We start from the raw sequence: 23,991 nt of genomic DNA, 5'->3' as shown, positions 1-23,991 counted from the left end.
AAAAAAACACCTGTTTTGAGCATCTTTGGGATTTCTCAGGAGATTCAGTGGATCCATGTAATAGGAGCTGCTGTTATAATGAACACCATAATAAAACAAAGTAAAATCAGAGGTACAGATAGACTGGGTTTCTGGCTAATAGAAGGTAAAGGCAAACATTTTTTGTTACTTTTTAGGTAAGGCTTTTACAAGTTTAAAGCCTAATTACGCTTTCACTTGAAATCAGCTAAATTAGGGATGCACAGATACATTTTTTTTGCGGTATCGAGTACCGATTTTTTTTGTTCCCCCGTAGTCGCGGACACCGAATGGTGCCTGGATTATCAGGAAGTCAGGCGGCAGATCATGACCCGTCACCCGGCTTCTTGATTGCCTGTGAAGCCGGTGTTAAAGTGAAAGAACGCCAGCATCACTTGCAGAAGCTGTCTATCTTCCTGACCAATCAGGAAGCCAGGCAGCGAGTCATGAGGTGCAGTTTGGCTTCCTGAATGGTCAGAAAGCCAAGCTGCCTAGCAATAAGTGAAGCTGGCTTCCTAGCCAATCAGGAAGCCCGGAGGCGGGTCATAGCCCATCGGCCCACATCCTGATTGGAAAGGAAGTCAGCTCAATGCTCCCTTGGCACTGCCAGTCAGAGGGAGAGTTCCGGTATCGGAGGTAGGTTTTGGAGCATTTGGGCAAGAGGACTAACCAAAATTTTTGGTATTGGGACTGATATTAGTATCGGTGCATCGCTATGCTAAATCCATTCCAGGTGCATTCAAAACAGAAGGTGTGAAAAGTCTTACAGTTAGTTTAGAAAGCAGTCATAACCCCAGAAGAAAAGCCTGTCCCCTGCCTGCATGCTGCAGAGAATCACAGCGAGAGCTCTCCAAATCAGCAAAGAGCGTGCAGGGGAAAATATTTTCTACTCAGGCTATAGATGGTTTTAAAGAAAATGATCTGTAGGGCTTTGCACACCTTTTCTTTTGATGTACTTGCATGTATCTTATTGATTTAAACTAAAAGTTCATTTAGGCTGTAAAATAGATGACATTTGCTTTAAATTTATAATGTGTTTAAGTGTCTGTATTAAGAACTAAAGTTTTTATCCCGTAAACAATCAGTTCTGAACTTTCAGGTGTAAATGGGATGGGTGGTTGTCAGAAGTAGCTCCAGTTCTTAGTACAGAGATATGAATACATAAAGGCCAATGGGGCTGTAACAATGCCGTGGATTGTTCAGAATACAGGATTTTAAACATACCATCATCTAGGTCAAGTTACTTCTGTGACGTCAAATACTTACGCTATCAGTAAGAATTTCTCTCCCTTTAACTTAAGGCCTGATGGGTGTCCTAAAAATATTCAAAAACTTCTAAAAAGTATATGGAACATTTACTATAAACAACCAACACACGTGAGAATGAGGGAAGAATAAAAAGCCAGCTAAATATAAGTTTAATTCAAGTAGATACATTTCTTTCTGCATTCCACACCAGCACAGGCTATTGTCACAAGTGTTAAAGAAAATAAACTAAGAGTGTTAGTGACATTGCTGGGAAGGCGCAAACAAGATGCAGAAATCCCATACCATCTGTTTCTGTGGAGGTGCCCTGCTATTTATGAAGATGACATGGGGTGAATGAATTACACAGCTTCAAAAAGAAACCCTATTGCTTTCACACCCTGAACGAAACTTCTCAGTAGTCCCATATTTTAATGAATTTTTTTTGGGGGGAACCACAGATGTCACCAATTACTGGTTAACAACCTTTTGAAATTGATTGGGTTATACCATAAATTGTCCTTCTCTACTATAGTTAAATCACAGGCACAGTTTATATGAGTTTCAGGTAGAACTTTGTTGAAAACAATACTAGTAGTAGCTATAAACGGTTGTGGCAAACAGATTTATCAAAAATCTCTGAAATGGGAGGCAAGTAATGAGAAACAAATTAACATGAGAAAACCCTGCCGTGGGAGGGAGGTAGTGATAAGGCACGCAGGAGATTGTGTTGCCAGAGGGCACCCAGCCTGATTTAAAGCCAAGTACAGTAAGGGGGCACTGGCAAATAAACTCCTAATGAAATGACTGCTGAAGCAACACCTAAAGCCATGTTCAGTGACCATCAGTTACCACTGATAAGAGTATTTAAATTACTGCCTAAATTTGATCATCACTGCCCACCGCTTTCCAGACATTTTACTTATTTATTCCTTTTTTTTTTTTTCTTAATTCTTTAAATACCGCTATCTCTTCCACAAAAGAAAAAAAAATACAATTCCTTTTGCTCCATGTACTCTAGCAGAAAAGGAAGAATATGCTCAACGCATTTTATACGAATGCGTTTTAAATTCTGCAAGTCCTTTTTGAAACCAACCAAAAGAGAAAAAAAAAAAAAAAAACACAAAAAAAACAACGGGACCTTTTGAAGCAGAGAGAGTTCAGTGCTGGAGGGAAGTATGCATTTTACATACAGACCTCGCAAAAAGCAGCATAAAGGTTGAGCTCATGGAGTTTAAACTGAGGCATTCACATAGCCATTAGAATCACAGCTTTCTCTGCACGTACAAAGCGCAAGAGTAACAAGAAGGGGAGAGAATCTCTTCTAATAAACCATGTTTAACTTTACTCCAGCATGAGGGGGCTGCATTCCCAGCTTCCCATTGAATGGAACCTGTGGTGGTAGGGTGCTGCGATTGTCATATTCAGATTACAGCTGGAATCCCTCCATAGGGGCCTCTGTCTGCTGGAAGATGAACTGTTGCTGAGCTTCGTCCACAGATGGAACCAACTGAGGATCATCCTCTTCTACACCAAAGTAATGTTCTATCAACTCAAAAGCTTTCTGGTAAATTTCCTGATTTTCATGGCTCTGCAGAAACTCTATTTTATCTAAACCTAAGGGAGAAAAAGAAACCCATAAAACATTGAAATTAGTTAGTAGCAGTTCATTCCTAGTATTTCTAATACTTACATCCTAAACCCTTCTAAACCTTTAAAATGCAGCTAGCCGATTTAAAAACAATAAACTAGGAGCAAAGGAGGAGCTGTGGCCAAGAGCAGCCAACCAGTTTTCATCTTTCAGTCTGAGAAAACTAAAATAATCTCACTATTACCAACAGTCCACTTTTCCTCCAGTTTGTTGCACAACTACTAATGGCATGACAAGATTCCCAGCATAAGCATAGGTGTGTTCATTTGTAACATTCTAAAAACACACCAATTAACCTACTCTGGACAGAACCTGAAAACAAGTACTGTGAAGGTCTGTGCTCATGTATATTTGGTACTGCTCTTGGGGCTGTCTGAACATTTCTCTGCTGGGATCACCCAGATCACAAAATTTTAATGCATTTTTCAGGGATACAGATTATCTTTTCATGGAACGTGTTTCTTCTTGCTCGATAAGGGACACAGAGTTCAGTTATTCAGATACAATTGAGTTATACTACTGTGAAAAACAACATTGTGCCGAGCTAATACATATCGAATAAATTGAAACATATATAAGTGAGTCACATATATGAGCCTTCAAACAAATGAGGCATAAGAAATATCTACACAAAGACAAAAAAGCAATATAGACAATAAAAAGTCTCAAGGAAAAAACAATCACCATTGTTTGCTTTTGTTTTTTCCTTGAGACTTTTTATTGTCTATATTGCTTTTTTGTCTTTGTGTAGATATTTTCTATGCCTCATTTGTTTGAAGGCTCATATATGTGACTCACTTATATATGCTTCAATTTATTAGATATGTATGATTATTAGCTCGGCACAATATTGTTTTTCACATTTTCCAGATATTTAGTTATATCCTTAGTGCTTGGTAGCTCTTATTTCCACATTACACTTACTGGTGCTGAACACCTTTATTGTTTATTTTGAGTTATACTACTGTTTACTAAGGATGTCCCAATACCACTTTTTCAAGACCAATTACAATCCCTCAGGTACTTGCCGATACCAATTACCGATCCTTTTCTCGGTAATTGGTACATTTTTTTCTAAAACAATACAGACTAATGATTTTAGGGCACTTTCTTGCGGAGCATGTTCATAATATTTCCCACATGCAATTTAATGTTTCAGTCATTGCTTCATATCAGCAATACTTTGTATAACTTCAAGTTTAATTGGGGGAAGTAGGACAGATTGGAAGAAGCAGGGGAGAATTGTTACTCTATTTCTGCGACCTGATCATTTAAATAGTTATAATTCTCCCCTGCTAACTTAAATAGGTTAAATCAAATGATCTATAGAACACAGTACAAACTTGCAGTACACTGCAGAAATAGTTACAATTCTCCCCAGCTAACATGAATAGATTACATTTTAACCTAGTCAAGTTATCAGGGAAGAATTGTATTTCTGCAGTGTACAGTAATTCCAATTCATTTCCCAAATGAGTCTACAGTCTGTGAAAATGCTGAGAACTCTTTGGCTAAAATGCTGCTCTGTAGTACAGGGATGTAAGAAATGCTTGCTGCAGATGCCCTTTGATAGTAAACTGCTCTTTGGTGCTTTCTTGGATATGCTTAGAAAGGATTTCACTGAGGGTAAAAGTACTAGTCTGACTCCGATGAGGAAACCCAAGCCACAAACTAGGAAGACTCCTTGCCCTCTAAGGCCAAGAAGAGTTCCTTTCATTACACCTAGACTTCCACCTTTAAGACCAGACCTAAATCAGGAGCCCAGTTTTTTTGCAAACCTTCGGCCCCTAAATCTCCCAAACCTACAGACAAGTCCTTTTCAGCATGAAGGAACACCACCACTGTCCAGTGGGGGCATCTGTTGGGTTTTGCAGGCACAGTCAGAAACCAACTCCGTTGCCTGTGTAGGAGACGTAGTTTTCAGGGGATACAAGCTAGAGTTCTACTTCCCCCCACTTCGTGTTGTTCAACTAGCATGTGTCTTCACACAGACTAGCCAAACACCATGCTGCTCTTGCAGATATTCTGGGCTAAGACGTTAATCGCCATTATTCCAATTGCAGAAAGTTTCAAGGTTTTTACTCCAACCAATGTTTGGCATGGATTTCATCAGTTCTGTCATAGTCTCCCTCAATCAGGGAGATTTTCTAGACTCTGTGAAAGGATGCGTAACTGCAGGTCCCCATCTTTCCCGCACGTCAATGCTACCTTAAGGCCCCGTTCACATTGAGCGATTCGCAAATCGCGCGTTTGTCGCGCGATATCTCGCAAATGCTTGCATCAAAAACCATTGAACCGCGTCAAAATCCGCTCCAAAAAGGGTCCTGCTGTAGCGACACACGACCCGCGACAGCAGGACCCTTTGCCCCATTGCAAAGCATTGAAGAGCGATATCGCGCGGTAAATAGCCGCAATATCGCGGGAATTACCGCGCGATAAATCGCTCAATGTGAACGGGGCCTTATTTTGTTGTGGGAACACAACACTACCAATTTGTATCCCAACCATTTTAACTGTCTTCCACATGCAGAGTATTCACCAAGGTACTGGTACCCATGCTTGCGTTTCTATTATCCCCACTGTGGAATGCCTAAACGATTTCCTACTGATCGAAAAAAATGGCACAAATACTGACCGATGTGATGAAGACAGTTCAAACATAAAACATAAAAAAGTTTAGTTGGATCCTGAACCCTCAGAAGTTACTGCTGGAACATACACATCATTTGGTGTATCTGGGTCTCATCCTAGAACAGCTAATGCCAGAGTTATTTTTGCTTAGGAAAAAAAAGTCAAACTCTTCGCTCCTAGACTCGGATTCTACAGGTCCTGGAGTCATCCAAATCTGGAATCTTGCATTTTTTGGGACTTGAAGGTAAACTTCAAGGCAGTGCCTTTTACTCAATTCCGCTCCAGACCCCTACAGCACAACATTCTGTAGTCATGGGACTGTAGTAGTCAAATTTGTCCAGTCTATAGACAAAATGACTCACCTGACTCCCCAAGACCAAGTAATCTATAGCCCGGTGGCTCAGGAATTCAGCTCGGGAGATGGGGTTATCCTTTCTCCCACAGTCTTGGAAGATTATCACAATAGACGCCAGCAAAAAAGGCTGGGGATCAATCCTAAAGACCTTTTTGGTGCAGGAGACTTGGCTGACAAAGGAATCTCATCTTCCAATCAATTCTGGAGCTCCAAGTTATTTAGTTGTACCTGCAATGCACAACACCCTGACTGGAGGATCATCTGACCAGGATCTAGTCAGACAACCTCACAGCATGCGTGTACATCAATCATCAAGGAGGAACAAGAAGTCTCACTGCAGGATTCTAGCCTTGGAAACTCCATGTTAGAAAGTGGATTTTCAGGGAAGTATGTGGAATCTGTACAGCCTGATTTATGGCTTTCCTCCTCAGAAAGGAATGAGAAGAAAAGTATTCAGCTGATATCACAGCTCCTAACTGGCCCTGGTACACTCACCCGATCAAACTTCTGGCAGACACTTTGTGGTCTATTCTAGATCGACCAGGTCTCCTATCCTAAAGATTGATTTACCACCCTCCTTCACAGTTGTTCGCTTTAACAGCAAGGCTGTTGAAGCCTAGGTCTTGAAAGACAGGGTTATTCAATTCAGTAATTCCTTTACCTTTTAACCAGCTCCCACCCATGGCCATTCCTCAACAGCCAGACGGGAGCCTTACAGGAGCGGGAGGGCATCTTAAGACGTCCTGCCCCTCCCCCCCTCATGCGCGGCACCCAGCGCGCACACGAGTGGGGAAGCTGTCAGCCATGTAAACAGCCAGCAATGGCTGTTTACATTCAAGCAATCTGGTGAGATCCACTGTGCCGGTGCGGCTGGGACCGGCACGGCAACGATGTCAGTGAACCATCTCCCTTTGATCTCCTCTCTGGTCCCCGAATGCAGGAAGTTATGTGTATTACACCACTTCCTGCATTCAGTGTCACTCTCAAGGTTCAGATGCTGGTGAGAAACTGATTAAGCAGGTCTCTGCTTCATCAGCTTCTCTGGGGGTCCTTAGGTGACATTAGGGGTCTTCTAGACCCCTGATGTCTCCATAAAGAGGACCTGTTATGTGAATTAGCTATCACGTAGGGGATTTCTTAGTCCCCTATGTGATAGCACTAAAGTGTAAAAAAAAAACCAAAAAAAAAAAAACTTAAACATGCGTCGGGTGCGCAATTGTGCGAAAACGACGATTCCACCTATTGTGCCGCACATGTTACATATCGACGCGAACGTCAGAATGAGAGCAATAGTTTTAGGGCCATTAATTACTAATAACACTAAACTGATGAGCGGTAAAAGCTTTTAAAGCATCGCCTATGGCCAATTTTGGGTGTGGTCGTTCTCTGCGATTTTGCGCAATTTTAAAGCTTGACATGTTTGGTGTCTATTTACCCGACGCGACCCCGACTTTTATATTTTACCAAATGTCATTTCACAGGGAAACAGGTTTTTTTGTCAAAATTTAGGGTACTTTTTTTTTGTTATATAGTAAAAAAATAAAAGCCGCAGTGGTGATTAAATACCACCAAAAGAAAGCTCTATCTGTCCCCAAGAAATGGTATAACATTTGTTTCAGTACAGCACTGCATGACGGAATAAATGTCAGTCAAAGTACCGCAGCGCTGAATACTGAAAAATGGACTGGCCAGGAAGGGGGTATAACACCCTGGTCTTCAAGTGGTTAAAAACTAGGAAGTCTACCCCCCACAAGATTTATCATTGTACATGGAAGGCTTACTTCATCTGGTGCAAGGAGAAATTATTTCAGCCCAGGATGATTTCTGTGGGAAGAATCCAACCTTTCTGCATTCAGACCTGGATCAGCATTTTTCCCAGAGTACCTTCAATGGACAAACCTTGGCCCTTTTGTGATCTTATTCCAAAGACTCCTAGTCTCCCATTCATTGGTCAAGTCTTTTATGCAGTGTCTCCTGTGGCTCCTCCTCTGTACAGCCACCAGTGACTCCATGGTATTTAAATCCCTTCAGGCAGCTTTAAACTGCAGGCAGCCTTCAGTTCTATTGTTCTTGTTATGTGGGCCTGTTAGTGTTTTGTTACTGTTGCCCAGCCCTTATTTGGACATCCTAATTGTACCTGAACCCTGTGTCCCTTAATGAATGAAAAACAAGATTTTTGTACTTCTCCTAAAATCTGTTTCTTGAAATAATTAAGGGGCAAAAGGTCCCACTTCTTTGTATGTTATCTACTACAATACTGCTTCTCTATAAAGCATGCTGGGAGTGGGAGGGGTTATACCTGCCCAACAGCACTTTTTGTTTGTCGGTAAACATTTCCTCTAGGCGGTAGTATTATCCAGATGTTTATGAATAACATGTATCCCTGTTTTTTTTTCTTCATCTTTATGGCAGATTTTTTTTAACACTGCATGTGGGACTTTTTAGTGAAAACACACTGGCTGAAAATGCACAAATGCAGATAGTACTACTGACTTTAATGGCAAATAGCACATGTGCAGTTGTTTGAACTTGGCTTAGCTATAGCCAAGTTTCTGTTTACCATAATAATATTTACAACTTCTTTGGTTGGTCCTTTGGTATTGCTACTGCAAGACAGATTTTGCAAACATTGTTCTAATACAAGTGGGACCCATGCACTGACTCCATATATTCCTTGCTAAATCCTACTTGCTTACCATATGCTTCTTCAATCAGCCCACAATACGGGTTTATGCCTCCTCCTCCTCCTTCCTGTTTTGCCTCTTGCTCCCCAAGTCGCAGGATATTTTCCAGACCATTTAGGGCAACCTGCACTATTTTAGAATCCATGACAGTGAGGAGGTCACAGAGTGGCTTAATGCAGCCCAGGTTTACGAGGTATCTAAAGAAAAGGCAAACGTTAATACTGCATTTACTAGAATATTCTTCAGTTAAATTAATACACATTGTTATTTTACCTAATCTGTTCTGTGGTGCCCCCAGATGTGGCATTTGTGATAGCCCATGCAGCTTCCTTACGGGTTCGAAATTCTGCCTTTTGTAAAATTTCAATTAACACTGGAAATATATTGGCATCTGCAACAGCCTGTGGGAAAACAGCAGGTACTGCTTAAAACCTTGCATATAAACAAGCACCTCATGTAAAGTTAGAGCTTTGCAATATGTACATGTTACCTGTATTTGGCCTCGGTTACCAGCTGTGATGTTAGAAATGGTCCAGCAGGCCTCTTTACGGATAGATTCCTTAGGACTACTTAGTAGATGCAGGAGACAAGGCAGGGCAGAACAGTTCAAGATAACCTTATGAGAAATAAAGAGATATTCTGTGTTAAAGGAAAACTAGAACGAGTTACATTAATATAACTGGTTTCCAATGGCTGCCTGCCGGTCAGTGTACTCAATGTCCTTTGTCATACATCTGCTTTGTTTAGTAGACATGCCGCATGAAAAGTGCACTGCATTCTGAACTGTGTAGTCTAAAATGGAAAAGGTTCTCCACAAGCTCAGAGACCTAGTGCTATGTACAGAGTCAACCACCGACTTTGTATTTCCACAAAAAAAAAGCCTGTCCTCTTAAGTTCAGATAAAACGATCAACATTACACAAAAACAGGATCTATACTGTCGGACTGAAAACAGCACTATGTAGAGAAAGGTTTGAAATGGGACCTGTACTGTACAGGAGGAAGAGGCACTGATGCACTGGAAAAATATCAAGGGAAGACAGGTTGGAGCTGTGAACAATTTGGAAAGTGCAAAGCTATAATATTAAAAAAAAAAATGCGTTTAGAATTAGTAGCCTGAAAGAATGCATAAAATGTACCCATATAGGTCGGAACTATGCTGGAGGAATTGTGGTATTACGGGAACCTATACTCATATTTGGTGGTCCTGTCCCAAACTCCAGCCCTTTTGGTCTAAGGTAGTGGAATTGATTGAAGATATTACAACAATTGCATTACCTCTGGAACCGATGGCTTGTCTTTTCAACCTTATGGATTTACCAAGTGCAGCCTATAAAAGATCATTAGTGCGTCCCTTACTTAATGCAGCTAAAATGTTGATTCCACTATATTGGAACAAAAGTTCTATTCCGTCTATGAAAGAGTGGTTTGGAAGAATAGAATATTACCGTTTGATGGAAGAAATGACATCAATACGGAGGGATACGTATACACAATTTGAAAGTACTTGGCAACAATGGAAGGAGTTTAAACAATCCACGAGATACTTAGAGGACATAGGATGAAGGAGTGGTATAGGATAGAAACATTGGGGGCTGGGATAATACATAGGACTGTTTTGAGGTGTGCTGGAACAAGATTATAATGAAGGAACATTATAAGGTTGTCGGAATCCCCCTTACACGGAAATGTATGACATGTGTACTTTCTCCCCCCCCCTCATATGCTCATATGGAGACAGAAGTAATGGTTTAAATACTGAGAGGGAACAGGATGAGTCTACACATAGGAGTTATATACGCATACTACAGCTAACATTTTATCTGCCATCTATCTCCACAGGTAAGCATTGGACATAGTCTATTCAGCCTGTAACCCTCTTCAGTATTGTTTCATCAACAATATTTGGCTTTATACTAATTGGGTACAAATTTGGCATCATTCTTTACACCTTGTACCAATCCTGCTGTTGCATCACCATTACTCTGATCTCTATTACACAGGCATGTATCGATCTTCAAATTGTTCAGAATACAAGGTTTTCTTTTATAGCATGTATGACTTCTCATGTCAGGTCACCCCTTACAATTGAATTGGTATCTGAATAATCCATTCCTCATGTCTGACTTCTACAAAATCTCAGTTGACTAGAAAACACTCCCCAAGTTGTAAAGGCCTATACATTTAGTATGCTTGAAAAGGAAGTGGCACAGTCATAAGTAGGCTGCACAGCAAGGTCACAAACAAAATTAACACCAAAAATAATACACAAGAAAAACCTGTAACTGGCCAGGGAATTTTGCTAGTCAGCAATCTAGGGGGTGCCTGTAAGGTGTTTTTGATGGCTAAGGAAACGCATGCCTGCCTATAGGAGTTTGGACACAAAGATCAAGTTGCTCCTCATAATGCTTACAACATCTCCACTAAGTACTGGCATTTTTGGTAGGTGTGATTTGCAATTCCTGCGTCAGGAACTGATGATTTCCTGCAGTAGGAATTCCAAATCTTCTGTTTATCGATCGATCGTGCATCCGGGGATAGTGACCGATAATGGGGGGAAGGAGTAGTGATTGATACGATAACATGTGATGCGTCAGCGGTCTGCCTCTTTCAAATGCACCCACGGACACCCAATCTTTAACTTGAATGGGTGACAGCTGCCGATTGTAAACGGATTTGGAATTTCTGCTGCAGGAAATGATCAGTTCCTGTCACAGGAATTGCAAATCGCACCTACTTGGTAGCAGTAAATGTAGCATCAGTCTTAGCCTATATCTATATCTAGGATCTATAAAAGATAAGTCAACATGTTAAGGTTTCTTTTTTTCAAAACTCTTTAACCACCTCCTGGCCGGCCGTAGTAAAAAAACGGGAGGCCGAAGCTCTCTAGATCTGAGCGGGCGTCTTTTTGCTCCTGTTCTTACAACAGGAGCAAAAATGGAAACTAAACAAACCTATATACCCCACCCAATACAAGTCCTGCAACTTCCACTTGAGCAACAGCTTCAAAATGTGCCCTCTCTCAACTAGGAGACCACCAAAGTTCTAGACAATGCCCTGATCATTTTCCTCCTGGTCTACTGCAACATTCTTCTATGTTTTACTAAAAATACTCTACAATCCACTAAATGCTGCTGAAAAACTTCTCACTTCCACTATTTACCTTTTGCTACTCTCTGCCTGCCTCTTAACTAGAGATGTAACATTTCTGGAAATTTTGAAGCCAAATTTTCAGAAAAGTGTTACAAAAATTCTGTGTGGAGTATTTTTACCAATTGAAAGCCTTTTGTTACACTAGGAACGTGAAATGCAGTAAAAGTATTATGCTTGAAATAAAAAGCACAGCTTATTCAGTAAATAAACTAAAGTTGCCTTTTAAAATGTTAATTTATATTTGCAAATTGCAGCTTTGCTCTCAGCAGAAGTTGCACTGTGGAATTCTTTCCAAACTCTAGATGTTGGTCTCACCTTTTTACTGAGAGAAGGAAAAAAAACAAAATTTACTGACCAGACTATAGGTAAACATTATGCTGTGATGCCGTAGAACATTAGGAATTCATTTAAAGGTTATAAAGATAAACTAATTTGTCAGACAAATGTACCCTCATACCTGAGAGGACAGAAACTATCATCTACTATTATACCAACAATCACCCAACTATAGGATAAGATAGAGCCCACAAGCGAACTAAACTGGAGCCTTTCCTCTGCAGTGCCCCTAGTGGCAGAAAAGCATATATATTTTTGAGTTTGAGAACTGCATTGAGAAGTACAGTGTTACTTGAATTGTATTCCAGGATTTGCTTGTCTTCAGCTGAGAGAATATGCAATAATTTAAGACTTAAAGTGTCAGAAATCTTTCATCAAGGTCCTCATGTTATATAGTTTGAATACCATGTCAAAAATACATTATTATGTATCACAGTAAAAGAAAATATTCCACACTCTTTTTCCCAATTTTTCCATGGAAAAAAACCAAACGGCTTGGGAAAAACAAGGAGAAAAAAAAGTTTTTTCCCCCAATTTTTTTCCAGCCCTCCCCATCTCTACTCTTAATTGGCTTAAAATCAGGAAGAAGAATACAAATTGCTATCTTTTCTTTATAACAGTTCTCAACTTATGCCCTGTCTACATCTCAGACCCTTTTGCACAAATACCTCCTAACGATTACAATTCCTACACTAACCTACGAAAGTTCTCATTACAACCTTAAGGCCCCATTCACACACAAAATCGGCCTGCACGTACAGCTCCATGCGGGGCCGTACCAAGCAGCTACCGGGAAGGACAGGTGCTGCATGTGATTAGTACGCAGCCCCTGTCATTCTCTATGGGACTACATGGCCTTACCCCCCTCTACGCTCACCTCAATTGCAGGTCCGTAGGGGTGCAGGTTTTCTGGCCGGGACGCATAAGGGATCCATTCCGGCGGCGTATGAATACGCGCACCCGCACCCCTACGGGCCTGCAATTGAGGTGAGCGTACGGCTGCGTAGCCCCATAGAGAAGGACGGGGGCTGCATACTAATCACACGCAGCACCTGTCCTTCCCGGCAGCTGCTTGGTACGGCCACGCACGCAGCACGGAGCTGTAGGTGCCGGCCGATTCGTGTGTGAATGGGGCCTAATTGTATGGAAAGTGTCAAGATTTGTCTTGGGCAGCCCTTGTCATCTGAAATTAATATTTTTGATCTCCCATTGTTATTCATCTATCTTTCGATCCAGTAAACTTTTTATATGCGATTTTCCTGGTGTGATACTCCAGCATTCAAATACATACCACTTGTGCTTAAACTAAAAGAATTCAGGAGGTAAAATATTATTTGCAACAACTACTAATATATTTTCTGAAAAGAAAAGCGAAGTTATAATTTATTGACATACTGGCTCTCACCTGTGTCTGGATGTCATCTCCCGTAACAATATTTCCAACGGCTCTTAGTGCAGGAGATGCCACTTTGTAATCATTGTGCCTGAGGTGAGATGAAGACAAATTTAACATGTAACGACAAGTACACCTGTTACAGATCAGGCATCTGAAACAGAGTCAAATAGCAAAAAAACAAAAAGCACTTGATTTCACAATACTGCCATGAATCCATGCAATTGTATCCACTTTGGGATTACTAAATAAAAAGCTTTATGATAATTCAGTAAAGAAGGACCGGCAATAAATTGGCGCTGAATTCTGGGGTTAAACTGCTAACATAGCCTGCCAGTCACACATTACCACCCCAATTCTCCATGAGCTGCCAATAAAATGCAGATTACTGAAACCAATAAATAACCTTGGCCTCATGTACACTATATGGCCAAAAGTATGTAAAACACCCTCCCAAATGTTTTCATCTAGGCGTTTCCAATGAAGGGTACTGTTGGTGCTACAACATTCAATACCAAATCATTTAGACATTAGTGCACACCCATTTTGGGAAAGGCCATTTTTTATTCCACAAGGACTGCGCACATTGTGCACAAAGCCAGGACCTTAAAGGTTTTAGGAATTTGGTGTAAAGGAATTTGAGGGGCCTAACACAGAGACCTCATCTCAACTCTACTGCCTTTGGGATAAATTGGAATTCAGACAGCAAGCCAGGTCGTCTCGTATAACATTTCCCTTCTCAGAAAAGTGGAGGGTGTTATAGTCACAAAAGTGGGCAATTCTAAATGAATGCCCATGGTTTTGGAATCAGATAACCAACAAGCTTATATGGGTATGATGGTCAGGTAGTTTTTGCCATGCACCTGAAGGAATCATATATACCATTCATTATCCCATCTATTCCTCTGAAAGAAGATCCCTAGTCATTCACAAAATCTACAAAAAAAAGTAGAAAATTGTGCAGCAATCTCCTACTTAGTTCCAACATTGTAACTCACTGTGCCCTTAAGTACAAAAGATGCCATCACTAGGAAAACATAAAAACTATGCTAAAGACTCCACTATCAAATTTTCAAGGCACTCTCCTAAACCCATCACCCCTCCCCAAAAGTCCCACAATTAATATATAGATGCACAGGGAGACATATAACCACTTCTTATAGCACCATGGCTTGCCAGTGCTTTTGTAACAGCTTGGCTGACTGACTGTATTGACACACAGACGCCTCGCATCTTTCCTTTTCTCATTTAGAAAAAGGATGGATCAGGCAACACAGATTTTCTAACAAGTTTAAAAATATCTATGAGCAACGAGTGCTTTCAAAGTTGGAAGCACTTATTAGGGATGCACAGATACCAGTACCGAAATCTGTGCAGATACAGAGTACTCAAATGCTTCGATACCCGGAACTTCCGGTCTGAGGAACATTTCCTCCGACTGACAGTGCCGTAGGGGGAACATGGAGCCAGCTTCCCGTGCGATCAGGAAACTGGGCAGCGAACAATGACCCGCCTCCCTATTGGCCAGGAAGCTGGCTCCATGCTGGTTGGCCGGGGAAACTGCTCCCCGGGCAATCAGCATTGAGCCGCCTTCCCGGCGAATCAGGTCAATACTCACCACCTGGCTTCCTGATTGGCCGGGAAGCCGGCTCGATGCTGATTGGCTGGGAAGCCGGTTTCTCGGCCAAGCACAATCAAGCCGCCTAGACAAAATGGAGTCAGCTTCTCGGACAATCAGATTGCCCGGGAAGCTGGCTCCATGCCAGCGGAAGCACCAGTATCGGTGGTACTCGTAACCCAAAAACCTGTATCGGTGCATCCCTACTTATTATAGCCTCAAGATACCTTAATGGCTTAATCCTTGCCCATGTAATTCGCTGGACAATGTGTGGCTAACCATAGGGATCAATTACAGGGGATTTTGTCTGCATCAGAGTTGCCTTTCTTCCCTGTACATGTCAAGGTGAATATAAAAAAACAACTTGAAGCAACTCCTTGAGTGACTCATGCAACTCAGAAGCATATGTGAAAGCATACTGCATTGGATTTGCTTCTGTGTCTGATGCCTGAGTACAGGCTTTTGTATGCATCTGGTCTCCATTTTCCATATGCATTACACATTTGTAAACAAAAAACAAAACAAAGAAAGCCCTACTTTTACACTGGGACTGCTACTGCCAGGTTTACATATTGTGTGCATCTCCTCCGCCCCCACCAGCCATTTCTCCTCGATCCCTGCTGCCTCAGCCCATACAGGCAGGGGAGAGCAGTGGGGATCTGAGGTGAAATTTATCCCAGCCTGGAGCGACTCCAGGCAGGGAGGAGGGGCAGTAGGCCCTGCCCAGATTTAAGCCACTGATGACAGCTATTCATTTACAGGGAACTGTCAGGGGAACCGTTCCGGTGTAAATTCATGGTTGTTAAAGTGACCATGAGTTTACAGCGGAACAGTAAACGCCACCGACGTATGGCATACTGACGTGGCCAGCTGCAAGCGGCTGTGTTCCACCGTATGCCATACGTCCATGGCAGCGAAAGTGTTAAATTCTACCTAGCTTCCCATAAGTAATGTTAAGGAGGGTGTTGTGGAGGGAATGTTTACCATAATTAACCCCTTTTGTACAATGCTGGCAAATCACATAATCAGTAGTAAATTAGATTTGATTTGAACATGGTGTTCAAACAAAGGATTAAAAATCTTAAAGTGACATTAAACCCTCAGATTTTTTAACATAAACCAATACTGTAATGTGTGCCTTACTGTAATACATGGTTGTTTCCCTTCTCTTTGCTGCTCTTCCTTTTAAATCTGTATCTCTTCTCATGCTCTGCAGAACTTCTGTTTTGAAGCAGACTGTCTTGTCTCAGGAATGGATACACGGTGTCTGTGTATACGTTTCTATAGGCTTGTAACCTGAGTCAGCACTACAGGAAGAGGCCCTGAGCTGAAAAGGGAAGTTCTGCCCAAGCATGAGAAGACATGAGGATTTAAAAGGAAGAGCAGCAGACAGGGAAACAACCATGGATTACAGTATGGCGCACATTACAGTATTGTTTCTCCTCGATCCCTGCTGCCTCAGCCCATACAGGCAGGGGAGAGCAGTGGGGATCTGAGGTGAAATTTATCCCAGCCTGGAGCGACTCCAGGCAGGGAGGAGGGGCAGTAGGCCCTGCCCAGATTTAAGCCACTGATGACAGCTATTCATTTACAGGGAACTGTCAGGGGAACCGTTCCGGTGTAAATTCATGGTTGTTAAAGTGACCATGAGTTTACAGCGGAACAGTAAACGCCACCGACGTATGGCATACTGACGTGGCCAGCTGCAAGCGGCTGTGTTCCACCGTATGCCATACGTCCATGGCAGCGAAAGTGTTAAATTCTACCTAGCTTCCCATAAGTAATGTTAAGGAGGGTGTTGTGGAGGGAATGTTTACCATAATTAACCCCTTTTGTACAATGCTGGCAAATCACATAATCAGTAGTAAATTAGATTTGATTTGAACATGGTGTTCAAACAAAGGATTAAAAATCTTAAAGTGACATTAAACCCTCAGATTTTTTAACATAAACCAATACTGTAATGTGTGCCTTACTGTAATACATGGTTGTTTCCCTTCTCTTTGCTGCTCTTCCTTTTAAATCTGTATCTCTTCTCATGCTCTGCAGAACTTCTGTTTTGAAGCAGACTGTCTTGTCTCAGGAATGGATACACGGTGTCTGTGTATACGTTTCTATAGGCTTGTAACCTGAGTCAGCACTACAGGAAGAGGCCCTGAGCTGAAAAGGGAAGTTCTGCCCAAGCATGAGAAGACATGAGGATTTAAAAGGAAGAGCAGCAGACAGGGAAACAACCATGGATTACAGTATGGCGCACATTACAGTATTGTTTTATGTTAACAAATCTGAGGGTTTAATGTCACTTTAAGACTAGGGTGGCAATTGTCAATGCACTTTCCCTCAGTGTTTCTTAATTGTGTCTCTCTATAAAATTGTTCAGAATAGCTTGCAGTCTGCCCAAAGGTAGGGTGGGTAGGGGCTGGGTAGGAGGCAGATTACTGAAATTATATCACAGCAGACTGTATGAATGTAAAGGTTTCATGCAAATATTAGCTTTAAAAACACATCATCCTTGATACTAAACACCAACACTAAAACACTGGCAGTATATACTGTAACCCGGTGCATAAAGAAGGCAGCCGCCAGTTAACGGGGATCTGCTTTAAACATAGGCATAACTCAGACTTGACCGAATATAAAATCCCCATCATTTAAAACAGCAAAGACAACGCTAACTTATAATATTACAAATCAGTAATGTGCCTGTTGATAGCAACACAGAGCAATTAATCAGCTTTTACTCTCCTATAAATGGTAGCCCAAACGTTTCACTAGTCTGTTATATCACACTCACATTAAAAGTTCTACGAGCCTGCGGCAGACACCCGAGTCAATGACTGCCTGAATCTTCTCATTGGGACCATCAGAAAGATAGGACAGCGCCCAGCAAGCATCTGCCAACAGGTCAGAGTCACTACTAAACAGAAGACGGGAGAGCACAGGAAGACACTGAGACACCTACAGAAAAAATAAATAAATAAATTAAAACACAACATTGAGAAATTTTTGGAAGCAACATTTTAAACCACCATTTTTATGGAAAAAATTAATAGGTAGAAGACCTTATCAAAATCTGGAGGTGGGTTCTTCCCTCTGCACAGGTTAGACAAGGTCCAGACAGCATTTCTTGTCATGGTAAGGCGAGTTGACTTGGTCAATAGACTACAAAAACAAAACAGAACATGGTACTTTAATAAAAAAAAGATTTTTTAAATCCCAAACTGAAGTTAACCAAAATACTCTTCTGCAATCCTCATTGTATCTCTTAAAGAAGACCAGTTACAACTGGGATTATATAAAAATCTGGATATTCAGTCTATTATTTTAGCTGGCACAGTTATTTAGAAAGATTTACATTGACCACCTAATGTAGCTTTATTTGTTTTGACTGTATCTGCTCTGAAGTATGCAGCCACCCTAATGACAGGGCAGCAACTCTAAAGGTAGGAGGGGATCTTTCAAGACTCTCACTGAAAGGCAGACCAGAAGTTAATAAACCTAGAAAAAAAAAAAAAATCTAAAATATATCTTTTATAAAAAATATTTGACCAACGAAAGCGGTGCCTTTAAATCCCCTTGTTAGGCTGGTTAAGTTAGGCTCGCATGCATGATCCGACAGTCTCATGGTCCACTTTACCCAGCGCACAAGCACGCCCGATTAGGTTAATTGAGTGCAGTGGGTGGACAAGAGCACAGAACGTACTGGTAGCATGTATAATAACATGGACTAGAGGAGGTATTTTAAGAGCGCTCATTTGGTGTCATCAATTACTGCCCCATATACAGTGGCTCGTCATCCAACAAAAAATGCCCAACCAAGAAACTGACCAATTTGAAGATTAAAAGGTGTCTGTAGATATTAAATGGCATTGTGGAGCACCCTACCTCCACTGAGTCCTCACCAATCAACTTGGTGGTAGGACATGGCAACAGAAGGGGGAGAGCGTACCCTAGAGAAGCCAAGGATGTGTGTACAGATTAGGCCGGGAATCCAAGGGGTTTCACAGGGATCAATTTAAACTCTAACACAGATACTTGCAGGCAGACCTCAGCACAGTTACCTTATGCGCTTTGTAGGCCATGTTCAGCTTACTTTAATCTAAAAATATACATTTCATCCATCCATGAGCCAACTGCAACAGGTTTTTTATTTTGTCAAACAAAATGGAGACCTATTTTGCCCTATACATTAAGCTGTACTCACTTAAGTAGAGGAGGAAGGATGTCGCAGCTAAGTACATAGTCTCGGCACACAGAACTGTCACCGGCAATGTTCCCTAGTGCCCACACAGCCTGCAGGAATCCACAGGAAAAGAAGTAAGGAGAAGAAAAGACAGCAATAGCAAACATTAAATGAGAAGCCACAAAACGGTAAAGAAAAACAAAAACGACAACATGTATAGTATTCAAACCTGTTCCTGCACTTCTTCATATTCAGAGTTTAGCAGCTGGATAAAAATTGGCACGGCTCCTGCTTCGATAACAATCTTGGTTTGTTGTGAAGTGCCAGATGCAATGTTTGTTAGAGCCCAGGCAGCTTCAAACTATAAATAAAAGAAATGTAATGTTGTGCTTCATGCATTTGCCAAACTTAAATCCTCTCTACAAGGAACCTCTGAATGCAGAGCAATACACTCACCTGTAGTGTGTAGTTGTCACTTCGTTTAAGGAAATCTACAAACCGTTCTACCACTCCAGGAGCATTTATCACTTCATCTATTGGGGGGTTTGGCTCTGAAATACAAAGTAATCAAGGACTGAGTATCTAGGACAGTGCTGACATGACCTACTCCAAAGGCATGACTGCATTCTACTATTAATGTACAATGTACTATAACATATGATTTGTGTTCTGAATCCTGCTCAATGGCATATATATATACTCACAAGATGTCATACCTTTAGACAGCAGCTTTCGGAATTTTTGTGTTGTGGCCAACTGCAGGTCAGGGTCATCAGAAAGCAGCAACCCAACCATCTCACGGGTAATAACTCCATCCTGGGAAAGCAGACATTTAAAACATTTGTAGGTCATCATACAGTAGGAAGACTGAATACTCCTATACCCGCTCTACTACACTTACCCCAACATTGGTGGAGCTGACATAAGAATCCATTAGAGGACCATCAAACATGGATGAATCTTCAGAAACCAGCTCCACATTGCGGCGCTTAAAGAGCTGCAAAACAATCAACAAATAATTGTACAAACATCTGCAAACATTTAATCACATTTAGCTGCAGACCTGGTCATTTCTGAGCTTTCCTGAGTTACCTTGCAGGTGCTTTTTGTTTTATTATCTGGAATCACTGGCAAGATCAAGTACAAGTATATTGACTTTTCTTCAACTTTCCTAATCTTCATACATGTCCTGGGACAGTGACACAAAGTATTAAAGCGAGTGGGTCAGCCCAACACCCAGTCAACTTGCATTTTTGTGGGAAGGCCCTACAGCAGGGGTGGGGAACCTTTTTTATGCCAAAGGCCATTTGGTTATTTATTAGATCATTCGTGGGCCACAAAATTATCAACTTAATCAGCCTGCTATATTTAGTCAAACATTTATATAGCTCACCCCTAATGTGATGGCTGGAACTACTGCTCTTTGGTCACATGGTGTATCCCTCTCCTTCATGTTCTGGTCACATTGTATTATTCCCCCCTTCGTGTTCTGGTCACATTGTATTCCCCCCCCCTTCGTGTTCTGGTCACATTGTATTATTCCCCCCCTTCATGTTCTGGTCACATTGTACCCCCCCTTCATGTTCTCACCACATTGTATACCCCTTCATGCAGCCAGGGAGTGGCGGGATCACACCTTCCAGTCTGCAGCGTCACACGAGGGGACCCGGCTCGTAGGGCCAGAACAAACAACCGTTTAAGGCCCACGGGCCAGACGTTCCGACCCCTGCCCTACAGTAATGTAACATAACATATGCAGCTCCAGCTGGTGCTGAATATGCTGATTCAACATATGCAGCTGGTTTCTATTCAGTAAATCTCAACCACCGTTAGGTAACTTTACTGAAGCAGTGAAGATAACCTCCATTAGAACAGCAAATTAATACATTAAGATGACCCCGCTCGGAGCGCCGCCCACCGGAGCAGCAGTGACGCGACGCTCGGCGAGGTAAGTAAGAAGAAACCTGACCAGCTCGAGACACTGACTCGAGTATAAGCCGAGGGGGGCATTTTTCAGCACAAAAAATGGGCTGAAAAACTCGGCTTATACTCGAGTATATACGGTACTCTGTGGGTAAATGCCAACTGCAAATCAATGGAATGCCAATGGCCCTAACTGATAGCTGGGAACCTCTTATTATGCCCATCTTCAATAATGAAATGTGTCATAACCAAGAGGATACAATTCTACCAAACGTGTCTTTAGTTTTCTGCATTTCTAAATTCTGAGCCAATGCAGGACATTCACAAGTACAAAACACAAACGGTATGTCAGATAATATTACTAAGAGTTACCATCATATGCAATGTAGTGGGCTGATTCTCTAAAAGTAGAGATAAAAACATGCACATTATAGAGCAAAAAGAATAGGAAGTTGGTCTCATTGTCTCTAATAAAATAGTTGGATGCGTCCAAGTTTTTATATAATTTTTATCACTACAACAATAAAAGCTTCCATCAAGCTGACTGTTTTGCATTACATACTTGTTTTATTCCAGATCTACTGACCTGCTGTTCACGTTTCTGCTTGCGCAGTTGAATTCCCTCTTCCTCACGCCGTCTACGCATCTCTTCTGGGTTTAGAGCCTTGTTTTTGTAGCTCTTCATGCGACTGTTGTCCTTCCCGGGGCTCGCAATGGAATCTGGTGGGGAAACAAACATTTTTTTTTTTACCTGTTGGGACTGTGGAACTGGGAACTAGACACAGAACATGATAGTTTGGGAACATAGTGACCGCTGCATTTAACATCCTTTGCTTTTATGTAACTGAACAAAAAGCATGCAAAGTCCTGAATGTGCAAGGTTGTGAACATTAAATATATGTGAAGAATAGAAGTGCAGAGGACATGAGGAAAAGCAGCCTGCACAGAGGATGGGTGGTATGTAAAGAAGAGAAGTGCAGAGGGCATGAGGAAAAGCAGCCTGCACAGAGGATGGGTGGTATGTAAAGAAGAGAAGTGCAGAGGGCATGAGGAAAAGCAGCCTGCACAGAGGATGGGTGGTATGTAAAGAAGAGAAGTGCAGAGGGCATGAGGAAAAGCAGCCTGCACAGAGGATATGAGGATGGGTGGTATGTAATGAAGAGAAGTGCAGAGGGCATGAGGGAAGGCAGTGTGTAGTAGGTGTGGCCAAGGATCCAACATGGAGCAGTACATGCAGGAGAGGAATGTGGAGTGTAGGACAGCAGGCAGTTTGTACAGGAAAAGTGTGAAGGGTATGAGGGTGGGCAGAAAGTGCAGCAGAGGAATGTAAAGGGTGTGATAGTGGGCAGTAAGTGTAGCAGAGAAGTGCAAGAGGATGAGGGCCAACGTGTATGATCAAATCCTTGACTTAAGCTGTAACCACCACAAGAACCCAGTCTTAGCAATGATCTGGGTGGCCTCCATTTCTCACTGTAGCTTGCATCTCCAACAATACTCTGGGGCAATTTTTAGAAGTTCAACCTGGCATACAGCCGGACGGATGCCTTTCATATGGCACCAACGTCCCTACATGGTGCTGACGAGTAGAGGAAAAAAATGCATTATGGCCACTAAATATAGCGGAGGATCATAGGAAATGCACATTAGTAACAAGAGACACGCTAGAGAAAACAAACACAGAAATGTAATGACTGCTATTCCCCTAGTATTAGGGATTACATTTATATGCTCATCTCCAGTGTTCTCTTAAATTATAACATTGTACCAACAAGTTACTAACGTATTTGATTCCTATGATCCTCAGCTCCAACTAGTGACCATAATGCAGTATTTAATGCAGACCCCTTAGTCTAGCAGTTAAATGAAGGTACTTTTATTTTCACTAAAGACCACCTTTATGCTTTGAATAAGCTTCCTCGCATGTGTCTTGCACTTATAGAAACCTGTCAGTGTAGCTGCTCTCCTATGATTGGTCTGGAACACTCCCCTCTGTATTAGCTAACAGTAGGGAGTGATGTCATGTCAATGGAATTTTCTTAGGGTGTTCCAGCAGAACTCAATTCAAGTCTTAAAGGGTTTCTAAACCCTGTTTTTTTTGCATATATCTACTGCTAGCAAGCAGCAGATATATGCAAAAAGGTAAAAAAAACAAAAAAAACGCTTTAACAGCGGTTTAAACTTACTTGCGTCTTCCCCGCACGCTCCCGTCCAAAAATGTGAAAACTCTCGGGCGGCCACAAAGGATCTTGGGGCGTGCGCAGCTCACATTTTCGGCCGGGACACGAAGAGAGACGCAAGGTAAGTTTATGGACGCGTGCACCCGCATGCACACACCGTGGGACAGGAAGTGCCAGCAAGCCCAGAGGAGTCAGCGCTGGATCGGAGACACGCCGCAGCGCTGGAGAGAAGGCTGAAAACATCAGGAAAGAAGATCGGATTAAGAGACATCATTTAAGGTAAGTGCTTTAATTAACATTGGGGGGAGGGAAAAAAAAAAAAGTTTCCTTTAATGTCACTTTAAGCATACCCATGTCACTCACTAACATCATGATGTTCTGCTCTATGTGACCACCTAAAACACTGCCAACTTTATGACTGGAATCCCAATGCAACATGGGAGAAATGATGAAGCGCCTTCCCAAAAATGACCAGTATGTGACACAAGCAAGACGCTCACACAGACTAATTCAGAACACCATGGTGTGGTTTTAGGCAATAAAAATCAGCTCTCTACATTTAGCAAAATACATCTTGGTGATTTTAAGAGAGTAGATGTAGTGTGTGTGTGTGTGTATATATATA

The 23,991-nt window shown here is 41.8% G+C and overlaps 1 protein-coding gene across 1 annotated transcript in view; it reads right to left on the bottom strand.

The window, feature by feature from the left end:
• Positions 1 to 1,419: 1,419 nt before the first annotated feature.
• The window catches only part of KPNA6 (karyopherin subunit alpha 6), a 28,181-nt gene continuing 5,609 nt past the window's right edge, over positions 1,420 to 23,991 (bottom strand). Inside the window, exons 2-14 of the mRNA XM_018566560.1 lie at positions 21,776 to 21,909; positions 20,168 to 20,263; positions 19,983 to 20,082; positions 19,723 to 19,817; positions 19,496 to 19,627; positions 19,288 to 19,376; positions 18,146 to 18,245; positions 17,878 to 18,041; positions 13,478 to 13,556; positions 9,075 to 9,200; positions 8,858 to 8,985; positions 8,597 to 8,781; positions 1,420 to 2,880 (exon numbers count right to left, since the gene is read on the bottom strand). Of these exons, the coding sequence (XP_018422062.1) occupies positions 2,693 to 2,880; positions 8,597 to 8,781; positions 8,858 to 8,985; positions 9,075 to 9,200; positions 13,478 to 13,556; positions 17,878 to 18,041; positions 18,146 to 18,245; positions 19,288 to 19,376; positions 19,496 to 19,627; positions 19,723 to 19,817; positions 19,983 to 20,082; positions 20,168 to 20,263; positions 21,776 to 21,909 (1,616 nt within the window). The 3' untranslated portion in view covers positions 1,420 to 2,692. The remainder of the gene's footprint in view (positions 2,881 to 8,596; positions 8,782 to 8,857; positions 8,986 to 9,074; positions 9,201 to 13,477; positions 13,557 to 17,877; positions 18,042 to 18,145; positions 18,246 to 19,287; positions 19,377 to 19,495; positions 19,628 to 19,722; positions 19,818 to 19,982; positions 20,083 to 20,167; positions 20,264 to 21,775; positions 21,910 to 23,991) is intronic.

The sequence above is a fragment of the Nanorana parkeri genome, unplaced genomic scaffold (genome assembly GCF_000935625.1).
Source record: "Nanorana parkeri isolate BGI_ZX_2015 unplaced genomic scaffold, ASM93562v1 scaffold959, whole genome shotgun sequence".
In the NCBI taxonomy this organism is placed as follows: domain Eukaryota; kingdom Metazoa; phylum Chordata; class Amphibia; order Anura; family Dicroglossidae; genus Nanorana; species Nanorana parkeri.
This window is presented reverse-complemented; position numbering and strand designations above follow the sequence as displayed.